A 10,255-nucleotide genomic window follows, 5' to 3' on the forward strand; every position below is an offset into this window, starting at 1 on the left:
CTTCCCGGGCACGGTGCCAGGTCAGCCTGGCCGCAGGGACACAGGTGTTGGGTAGGTCCCTGGGACTTGCCCTACCACCAGCTTCTGACTGGGACCTTTGTCTCCTCAATCCAGGGATGACCCAAACACCTACCACTATGTGGTCAGTGAGCCGCTGGGCCGCAACAGCTACAAGGAGCGCTACCTCTTTCTGTTCAGGTAACATTGCAGGCTTCTGCCTCACGAGCACACAGGAGGCTGCATTGTCGCCTAGAGCCCATGGGCCCTCCCCTCAGGTTTGAGGGCAAGAACTGGGGCCCCCAGAGCAGGGGTCTGAGCTGGGCTGTGCCCCTTGAGGCCTCAGCCCATGCAGAGGCAGGAGGCCTTGGTGGGAGCTCTGTGCCAGTGGGTCTGCGTGGTGCTTGAGCCCAGGCTGACCACCCTCCGGCCTGGCCTTCTGCAGACCCAACAAGGTGTCCGTGCTGGACACCTACCAGTACGACGACGGCTGCAAGTCCTGCGGGAACGACAGCTTCAGCCGGGAGCCCGCTGTGGTCAAGTTCTCATCCCCCTCCACCAGTGAGTGCGCCCACCCCGGACACGCTGGTCTTCTGCTGCACCCCACAGCCCCTTTGGTCTTACACTGAAGTTACTTAGGAAGACGTCCACACTTGGGGGGTGTCTCAGTTGTCCTCTACCCCAGCCAACATCCGCTCTGCTGTCTCCACAGAGGTCAAGGAATTTGCCATTGTTGCCCTGCACTCGGCCCCATCGGACGCAGTGGCTGAGATTAATTCTCTCTACGATGTCTACCTGGATGTCCAGCAGAAGTGGGACTTGAATGTGAGCCCTCCCCGCTGCCCCCGCCTTGGGCTCTGGGGGCCTCCATTGTGCATCGTGCCCCGGGCCAACCCATGGCTGTCTCCTGGCAGGATGTCATGTTGATGGGCGATTTCAATGCTGACTGCAGCTATGTGACCTCCTCGCAGTGGTCATCCATCCGCCTGCGCACGAGCTCCACCTTCCAGTGGCTGATTCCTGACAGTGCCGACACCACGGCTACGTCCACGAACTGCGCCTATGACAGGTGAGCGGGGTGCCTCTGCGACTAGCTTCAGAAGTGCTTCCCAAGACCGGACACTCACCCTCCTGACTTAGGAAAGGCATTTCTTAGTTTTGGGTTGGAGCACATTTAGGGAGAATACGACACTGGCAGATAATGGAGGTTGGTCAGTGGTGTGCAGTTTGGGGCAACATTGAGCCGGGGCCCAACCGACTCCACAGTGGCATTTAAGCGTGGTTGGTGTTGTGTGACAAGTGCAGATTGTCACACCCTGGGCTCTTGTGTCTGCTACTGTAGGATCGTGGTCGCAGGGTCTCTGCTCCAGCGTTCTGTGGTTCCTGGCTCGGCCGCTCCCTTTGACTTCCAAGCTGCATATGGACTGAGCAATGAGATGGTAAGTATCTTTCCTGGACACACTGCTTTTTTTGTTGACTTGAGAAAACCAATGGCCCTGGGCCAGTCCTGACCCACCTCAGGCGCACGACCATAGACGACTAGGTGTCTGGGGTCCCTGCGCTCACTGCTGTCTTCCCACAGGCCCTGGCCATCAGTGACCATTACCCGGTGGAGGTGACGCTGACATAAGTCCCTTCTGGGGTCCAGAACCTCTGCCCCACGCTGGGAGCTGAAGACAACAACTGACCCGTCACAGTTAAGAGCGGAGGGCGGAGCTTAAGGAACCCAGTGCCGTTCTTCCCCGTGTGCCCTCAACCACCCCACAGCAGCTGGAATTTGAGGAGAGGGATGGAAGGTAGGCTTTTCCTCACCTGGCCCACTTCCATTGTAAGTGTGGCGGTCGTGTCACCAGAGCACCCCACTTTCTCAGTCTGGAAAGAAAGTCTAAAACTAAGAAATGCCTTTTAATTTAAATAAAGCTCAAAAGGGGGTGTTGTCATTCACGCACCCAGTCGTTCCCATGTGTGTCCCTACTCCCTAGTGACTGGCTGCAGGCCACCTTGCCCCACGGTTGCGTCTGTCCCCTTGTCTGCAGCCATCAGTGTCGCTCCAGGGCCTTGACAAGCAGCTGGTTCAGGCGTCCAACCATGGGTCGAGGGTCGTCGATGAGTCCCGCTGTGATCATGGCGTTCTCGTAGATCTGAAAGGCAGGGCAGCACCTTGTCAGTGGGAGGGGGAGCAAGGCCTGGGTCCAACCCAGGGACCTCAAATGCAAAGAGAAGAAGGGAAGAGAGTTGTTCTGTTTAAAACAGGGTTTTAGAGGAAACCTCAAAGCCTCAGCCTGCTCTTCACCCGCTCCAGCAGCCTCACCTGATCCACCAGCAGCTGGGCCAGGTCAGGCTCGCTGTCTCTCAGCTGACTGAGCTTCTTGATCAGAACGTGTCTGCAACACGGAAACCACACGTTAGCTCAGAGCTGGGGGTGCACACCGAGCACAAGGGCTTGTGATCTGGAGTGACTTTTCTGAAATGCTGGGGTTGTTAGAACATGCAATAACAAAAAGGGTAATAAAGAATAGTTCAGTGTCAGAAAAAAACCACAAAAACTTTATACCCAGAAAACCTGGCAAAAGTTTTGATACTAATATAAAAACTATATACTCCTGAGGTAAGGAAAGTCGAATTTAACATACAAAAAGACATATTCTTGGATAAGTGGACCACAGAAGTGAAACTTTTCTTAAATTATATTCTTATTCCTTAAAAAAAATCTACCAAATTCATAAAGAAAAGTAAACATGGAAGATCAGAAGAAATTGGAGGAGGAGGTCCCAATAATCAAGTAGTTTAGTTCTGGAAAATGAAATGGTAATAGTGCAAAGTGGACAGTGTATAAATGGTCAAATTCATACAGCAATTTTATTAGTACCTGATAAGACACGATAACTGGGCAGCACCCAGGAAGCAAGTTTCCTCCTGTGTGATTCCTTGAACCAAGAACCAAAATAATCTCCAGACCAATCAAGGATTAAATGTAAAAACTAAAAGCAAAGTATAATACTAGAAAACAGGGAAGAAGTGTTTTATAATATTCAAAGGGGAAAGAAAGCCTTTCAGACTATATACAAACATAGAAGTCAGAAAGAAAAGACTCTTGGCTACATAAAAATTGAAATTTTTTCTGCAGAGGAAAAACTACAATAGGAAACATCAAAATTATAAGGTATAATCTTCATTTTTTGAATGGCAGAAAGGAAGGTGTTTGATAAAACTGAAAGCATTGGGGGAAGGTACCAAGGACAGCGGCAGTGTCCATGGTGCCCCGTCTGACACTCTGCGATTCCCTCCCTCCCAGCGCTGTTTACAGCAGCAAACATCTGCAAGGTGAGGACCCCACACTGGAGGTGTCCCACCACGAACTCCATATGGTTGAGAAGTCTAAAGACTCAAGAGCATATAAACAAATTTTAGAGCAAATGAGTTAGAGTCTTCTGGCAATAGAAAATGAGCCCTCTGCACAGCTATCTTATAAAACCACATTTGTGCCAGAACTAGTTAAAGCCAGTGGGTATCCAGTCAGTGCCCATCTCTGCTGGGTCAGCACTGGGAGCCATGCACCCATTACGCAGGCCTGTATCACTTATGCCTGCCTGCCAACCGGGGTGGCTGTGGAAAGGCCCTTGACATTTTGCGTGGCCAGCCATGAGCCAATTCAGATCTTCAACTTGGTAATCGTGTGGCTAGTAATTTGGCTCAGAAGCTGGAAAAGGCACCTTTCCCTACTCCCGAATAGTTTTAAGGAAATTAATGTTTAAAAAGGAGGAAAAATATGCTAAGGCGGTAAATTAAAAAATCAGACACATATTATATTAAAAAACAAAGCTCCCATAGCTTGAAGTCCAAAAGAAATATATCAATAGGGTAGTGACTCTGGTGGGAAACTATGGACTTTTTCTAACATTTTTGGTGGCTTAGGTACTTCATTTAAAAAATTACTGCTGCATACAAAGTTAAGTTTCCAAAACAAAAAATGCCTCCATATACAACAGCAACAGTTAGAAAATGAAATTTCAAAATACCAAATAAAAAAGACATCAAATAACTATAAAAAATATACAAGAATGCTAAAGAAGAAAATACTCATCTGAGAAGGCAGCACAGAGCAGCAGGAGTGGGGAGACTAAGCAGTTAACAGTCCAGGAAAGCTGACGTGTGCCCCTGCCCACCCCCGACACGGATCCCAGATAGGCTCCACGAACACGAAAGGCACATAGGGGAAGAAACGTGTCTGAAATAGAGATTTCCTAAGAGCCCAGAAAGCAGCAGACAGGCATACATTTGATTATATTAAAATTAATTACATAAAGAATTTCTCTTTAGAAGATACCTTCAGACAGGTGAAAAGTAAGTGAAGATATTTGCAGCTGATGAAATATACAAAGAAGGTGTTTTTGAGAGAAAGCCAAGCCCAAGGCTCACTCGCAGGACCGGGTTCTGACGCTTTGCCCTCTGGAAGTCCTGGGCCTGGTCCAGCCCACCTGAGGACACAGCCCTTCCGCGCCTAGGCACGTGCCCCGGAGACTCACCTGTGCCCCAGGTGGAGGACAGGCGTTCAGAGCAACCTGCTCCCAACAGCCTCTGAACAGAAACTACCCCAGTGTTTGTCAGAACAGTTACTGTGCCGAGCAGACTCATACCCGGAATGCGATTCAGCTATGAACACAAACCACAGTCATCCCGCCACGGGGTGGGCTTACGGGCTGACCGAAGAAAGTGAGGCTGCACAGGGGTCCCTTCACACGCTGCTCAGAAACAGAGAACTGAGCTTGTGTCTAACGATGCACAAGTACCCGAAGTCAGGACTGTGGCTCCCCCTGGGGGGCGGGACAATTCTAGTGGGAGGAAAACAGGAGCTTCTGGGTGCAGGCAAGGTCCAATTTTCTTAAATGTGAGTGTTTATAAATATTAACCATACTATCCATTAGCTCATGTACTTGTCTTTGTATTATAAGTGAAAGAACACGGATTCATACAACTCAAAGAATACCTGGTAGGTCAGAAACGGGCACGCATGCTCCTCGATGGGCATCGAGGGACGCAGGCCCCAGCGGCCTCACCTGGGGTTGATCTCCAGCGTGGGCTGCAGCAGCTGTGCGCGCTCCTCCTGGGTCTTGGCCAGCTGGCGCATGCGCAGGAAGTGCCGGGCAGCTCCCATCTCCAGCACCGTGATCATAGCAGGGTGGGTGTCCAGCCGGAGAGTCACCTGCAGGCACGGCCAGAGGTGAGGGGAGCCCTGGCAGGGTCTTGACAGATACGAGGCTTCCCCAGGTGACAAGCCAGGATAGTAGTGCACCTTCCTCCCTGTCTCCCCATCACCCCCTAAGGAGAGGAGGCCTGACTGTATGCTGCTTGGGAGCTTTCACTCCAAAGCCGCCAAATTCTAACCTATCAATTAGCCTCCAGGGTCCATCATGCCTGGTGTTACCTCTATGTCCTACAGCGACCCTGTGTCTCCAGGCTCTGCCTCTCTCCCTTAATTCTGTCCTTCCAAGAGAGTGCTCTCACCGGCCCTGCCCTGCGGCTCCCTCTGGCCTTTATTTCATCAAATACACCTTCTCCCCTGCAGCCCTGCAGGCTACAGGCCTCCTGACTTAACACCAGAGACTCTGGGCCTGCTAGGCCCACAGCCTGCTGACCTGGGGAAGCACCGTGCCTGTTCCTTCATAGGAGACGGACAAGAATTCTGCCTCACTCGCAGGCCACCTTAAGTGAGCCGCTGCTGCAGAGCACGGACACGATACGTGCGCTGCGTAAAGAAGCCTCACTCCCTGCCCAGCGGCCCAGAGGCCCACTGCCGCCTCCCACAGGGCCCTGGGTCTGCCCTCCGCTCTCAGCCATCCGGACACCTGCCCTCCCTTGCGGCTGTGCCAGAACATGTCTCTCAGCCAGTGATACCTGTTCTCTGGTGACTTTCTTTCTCTTGCAGCTTTGAGCTGGACTGGTGCGTTCCTAGTTCATTAAAGCCCACCCAGACCCCCACTAAGAACCCAAGCAGGATGGTATGGTATGCTCTTGTATCCTCAGCTACTGCAGTCCCTTTAGGCCTGGACCAGGCAGACCAACTGGGGAGCCCTCTTCTCTGCCCACCAGGCCCTCAACTGCTCACCTTCCACTCTTGGTTCCATCTGCTCTACAAAGTGGAGGCAAAGCCGAGCTTGCTTGTCTCGCATCAGCAGCACCCCTGGGCACATGTGACTACACATGGCAGAGGGCACACGAGTGCAGGGGTGGCAGTGACATGCCTGGTCTCCACCTCACGCCATGGCTCCAACCACTGCTGGGAGAGCACCTACCAGGCCAGCAGCCCAGGGACGGCAGGCTGGCCAGCTGTGTGGTCAGGGAGGGTCACGGCGGCTGGCTGGTGGCCCATTGCAGAGCCTCACCTTCACGTCGGTGATGCGGGACCCCAGCGCATTTCTCATCCAGGCCATCAGGTCCTCGGTCTCCTTCTCTGACAGGCAGTCTCCTGCTACAGGCAAGCACAAGGGTGAGCTCGGGCTGTCTGCATAACCCTCTCCCCGTGGGCTCCCTCCACTCTGCCAGCCACTGACCGGCCAACCACAGAAGCTACCAAAACGCTCTGCATCCAAAAGCAAGCGGACAAGGGGCCTCCCTGGTGGTCCAGTGGCTAAGACTCCACGCTCGCAATGCAGGGGGCCCGGGTTCAATCTCTGGTCAGGGAACCAGATCCCACATGCTGCAACTAGAAGTTCCCTGCATGCTGCCATGAAGACTGAAGGTCCTGGGTGCCACAACTAAGCCCCGGTGCAGCCAAATAAATATTAAAAAATAAAATACAACTGACAAATTCATACCTCAGAAAGGATGCTTTTTGGGTGCCTGAGGCCCATATGCATATATTTTATTAGGGCCTTAAAACTCCTGATTCTCTTAGCTTCATCAGTCTTATGAAGACACATTGAAAAGAAAACCCCACACGCACCCACCACTGCAGCACAGAAGAGGCCGTGAGGCCAACAGTGCCAGCTCCCCGGGCCCACTCGGCCCCTCCCTCCCCCAGGCCACCAGCTACACCTGAGCCCGGAGGGCAAGGAATCAGGCTGACCTGGGGCACCATCCTCAAACTTCTCCTCCTTGTAGTGGTCGACGACAATGTCTGTTTCCACAGAGATCAGCTTCTTCTTGTCAAACTCACGCAGGTGGAGCAAGGTCAGCTCATCAAACTGCTCGTAGCAGAAGAGAACCTGTGCAGGCCGAGACGGCGTCATCAGGCGGGCAAGCCTCCGCCCAGGACAGAGCGGGGCTCCTGGGCCTCCTGGATGAAGTGAGTGCTTTAGAGACAGCTCTCAGCGAGCAGGAACGCGGAGGATGTTCACAGAGAGACCCTCGCATCACTTGCTAGAGAGGGGATCAGAAGGCGACCCAGGCCCGCCTCTGCCTGTGGACGGCTCACCGCGCGGCTCTCCCGGTCCCCGCACAGCCCGTCAGTTCCCAATGAGCATGCCCCTCCTTCAGGGCTCAGGGCCCCCGCCCTCTGACCTGGCCGGAGGGGAGAACAGGTGTGGGGCGCCCGGCTCACCGACCTCTGTGTTTTTCCGCTTCATGGCCTCATAGTAGGGCGAGTGCTCCGCCAGGTGCCGGTTGGGGGCACACAGGTAGTAGATGTTGCGGGTGCCGGCCTGCATGCGGCTGGCGTAGTCCGAGAGGCTGGTCAGCTGCCCAGCAGGCAGTGCTGACGACTCGTACCGCAGCAGCTTCGCGATGTCCTCCTGCAGTTGGCAGAGGCCGGGTCACTGGAGTTCCGGGTCCCGGCTCTGGAAGCCTCCAGACTGAGGGGCACAGACCTCAGGGCCTCCAGTAAGGGAGGACGGCTCTGGCTGGCCTGGTGACCCACTGCATCTGCAGCCGAGGCAGCTGCTGCAGGAGCCCAGCCTGGGGTGGCACACTGGGCTGACCCGGAGTCTCGGGGACCTGGGACTCCAGTGCAGGCCCCTGGGCCCCCCCACTGGCCATTCCAGCTTGCCCAGGGCCTCGCTGAGTGGGCCTTTCTGGGTGAGCTGTGTTCATGGTTGCAGGAGTGGCCAGGCCCTGTCTGTGACAGAGCCGCTGTTAGACCCAGCAGCCTCCCTCTGTCCCGAATCACAGACCTTCTCTCACGGAGCAGGGCACGGGAGTGTGAAGTCCACGCTCTCCAGCCCTCCTCACAGCAGTGTGTGAACCAAAGTCGGTGTGTGACTTAGACAACGGACCCTGGAAGGAGGGGTGTGTCTGTCTCTGCTTGGCTGAGACCTGTACGTGACCGCGGGTGGAGTCATCATTGAGGACGGAGGACCAGCAACAGGCTAGGGCCTGGTTATGCCCTGATGATAAACCCTGCCCCATCTACACCACCGCCTCATCTGACAAACCACGGTGCCCAAAGGGCACAGTCCAGACGAGGGTGATGTGGCGCAGATGCAAGGGGAGCAGACAGGGATCTGGGAGCCCACCCGGCAAGCCGGGCTCTAGGTGCAGAGGCTCAGTTCATGCTCTGGTGCTCGATACAGATCCTAACAAACACGAGACACCAATAAAGGGCTTAGACAAGCCTCTGGCCCCACCTGGGTGCTGCTCCCATGGACACAGAGGGTGCATGTGGAGCCCAAGCAGGCGGTGCCTGAGCTGTTGGACAACCTGGGTAAGAAGGGCTCGGGGGTGTGCAGGTTGGCAGCCTGGGCACTCGGCCCCTGTCCCACCCTCCCCGGCCTGCAGAAGCACCCCTGAGACCCCTGAGGTGGTCAGTCACTCTCCTTTGTATTACAACTTAAAAGTGGCCCCAAAATGTTTATGGAACAATCTTACTGTTTTTAAGTAATTATGCAGTTAACTGACCCCTGGCCCGTGTTGAAGGACTCCTGCCCCATCACATGAGCTGCCCTCCCCACCCATGAACCAGGCACCTGGCCTGTCCCTGCTTCTGTGACCTCAAGTCCCCCAGGCCCTTGTGGGAGGAGACGGCGCACACCTCCACCCCTCTGGCCATAGGCAGGGGCCCTGGAGGAGCCGGGCCTGCCGGGACCACCTGTGGGGTCCAGAGGCCTAACCCCTGGAAGTGTGGCTGGCCATCCTCATGTCCCAGGAAGCTCAGGTGTCTGCTCTTCAGCGGTGTCCTCCATAGTCCAAGGCCGCCCAGAGGAAGGCCCGAGACCCAGACCCTACCTTAACCTCCTGCTCAGCTGTGGTCACGATTCCCTCTCTCACAAACAAGCCGTAATCTTCAAAAAACCTGGCATATTTCTCAGCATCTTTTTTACTCTGGTCAGTGAAGAATTTTATCAGCCTCTGCTGCAGAACGCCCTGGAGTTTTCTACAGAACAGAAAAGCATTTATTACAAGAAAGCAACTTTCACAGAATACCATCAAACAGCAGGACATGAGCCACCTAATAATCAGAGGAGTGAAGACATCCCAGAGAGGAAGGGCGACCTGTCGTTGACTCCAGTAAAGGAGACAGGCGCCCCCTAGAGGCAGGAACCCCTAGGGCTTACCTTGTGGTTCAGCTGGTAAAGATTTATGGACCAGGATTTTCACCACAGCACATAAAACACAATTATGAACAAGCTTGCGTTCAACAGGAAAGAACAGGTTGAAATGAATGATGGAAAACTACACGCCATTAAAAATTACACCCTCTAACATGATTCTTAATGACATGAAAAAGTGCCTGAGTTGAAAGAAAAACCAGAAAGATCCCAGTATGGATAAATTACAGAGTACACATATATACTAAGTATGCAAAAAACTACTTGTTGTACTTTGTATTTTTCATAATTATGATCCATGCTTGTATATTTTAATTTTGGTTTATACTGTATAGAGGCTTCCTTGGTGGCTCAGATGGTAAAGAATCTGCCTGTAGTGCAAAGACTTGAGTTTGATCCCTGGGTTGGGAAGATCCCCTGGAGAAGGGAACAGCTACCCACTCCAGTATTCTTGCCCGGAGAATCCCATGGACTGAGGAGCCTGGCGGGCTGCAGTCCTTGGGGCTGCAAAGAGTCAGACATGACTGAGCACTAACACTTTCACTTTTCACCCTGGACATACTATACGTGCACTACAGTTTTACAAAATTGGTATTTTTTGCATCAGGATATTTACCAGAACGTTACATAAAGGCATAAAATTTTGAACAACTCTTTTAGTGGGATTAGGGGCTGTTTTTACTTCCTTAATATTCTGCCTTGGGACTTCCTTGGTGGTGCAGTGGCTGGGGACCACTGTGCAGTGCAGGGACACAGGCTCGGTCCCTGCTCAGGGA

At 53.4% G+C, this 10,255-nt stretch overlaps 2 protein-coding genes across 4 annotated transcripts in view; one reads left to right on the top strand and one right to left on the bottom strand.

Moving 5' to 3' along the window:
- Positions 1-1,943, top strand: part of DNASE1 (deoxyribonuclease I) — a 3,159-nt gene extending 1,216 nt beyond the window's left edge. For 2 of the 3 annotated variants that reach the window (XM_010840393.1, XM_010840394.1), the window contains exons 4-9: positions 115-198; positions 443-558; positions 710-822; positions 912-1,066; positions 1,340-1,436; positions 1,580-1,943. In XM_010840393.1, the coding sequence (XP_010838695.1) occupies positions 115-198; positions 443-558; positions 710-822; positions 912-1,066; positions 1,340-1,436; positions 1,580-1,627 (613 nt within the window). In that variant the 3' untranslated portion in view covers positions 1,628-1,943. The remainder of the gene's footprint in view (positions 1-114; positions 199-442; positions 559-709; positions 823-911; positions 1,067-1,339; positions 1,437-1,579) is intronic. The other variant, XM_010840392.1, reaches the window with a different exon arrangement.
- Positions 1,885-10,255, bottom strand: part of TRAP1 (TNF receptor-associated protein 1) — a 55,205-nt gene continuing 46,834 nt past the window's right edge. Inside the window, exons 14-20 of the mRNA XM_010840487.1 lie at positions 9,157-9,304; positions 7,542-7,727; positions 7,064-7,202; positions 6,381-6,466; positions 5,055-5,200; positions 2,309-2,381; positions 1,885-2,138 (exon numbers count right to left, since the gene is read on the bottom strand). Coding sequence (XP_010838789.1) covers positions 2,037-2,138; positions 2,309-2,381; positions 5,055-5,200; positions 6,381-6,466; positions 7,064-7,202; positions 7,542-7,727; positions 9,157-9,304 — 880 coding nt within the window. The 3' untranslated portion in view covers positions 1,885-2,036. The remainder of the gene's footprint in view (positions 2,139-2,308; positions 2,382-5,054; positions 5,201-6,380; positions 6,467-7,063; positions 7,203-7,541; positions 7,728-9,156; positions 9,305-10,255) is intronic.

The sequence above is a fragment of the Bison bison genome, unplaced genomic scaffold (assembly GCF_000754665.1).
Source record: "Bison bison bison isolate TAMUID 2011002044 unplaced genomic scaffold, Bison_UMD1.0 scf7180017864144, whole genome shotgun sequence".
Classification (NCBI taxonomy): domain Eukaryota; kingdom Metazoa; phylum Chordata; class Mammalia; order Artiodactyla; family Bovidae; genus Bison; species Bison bison.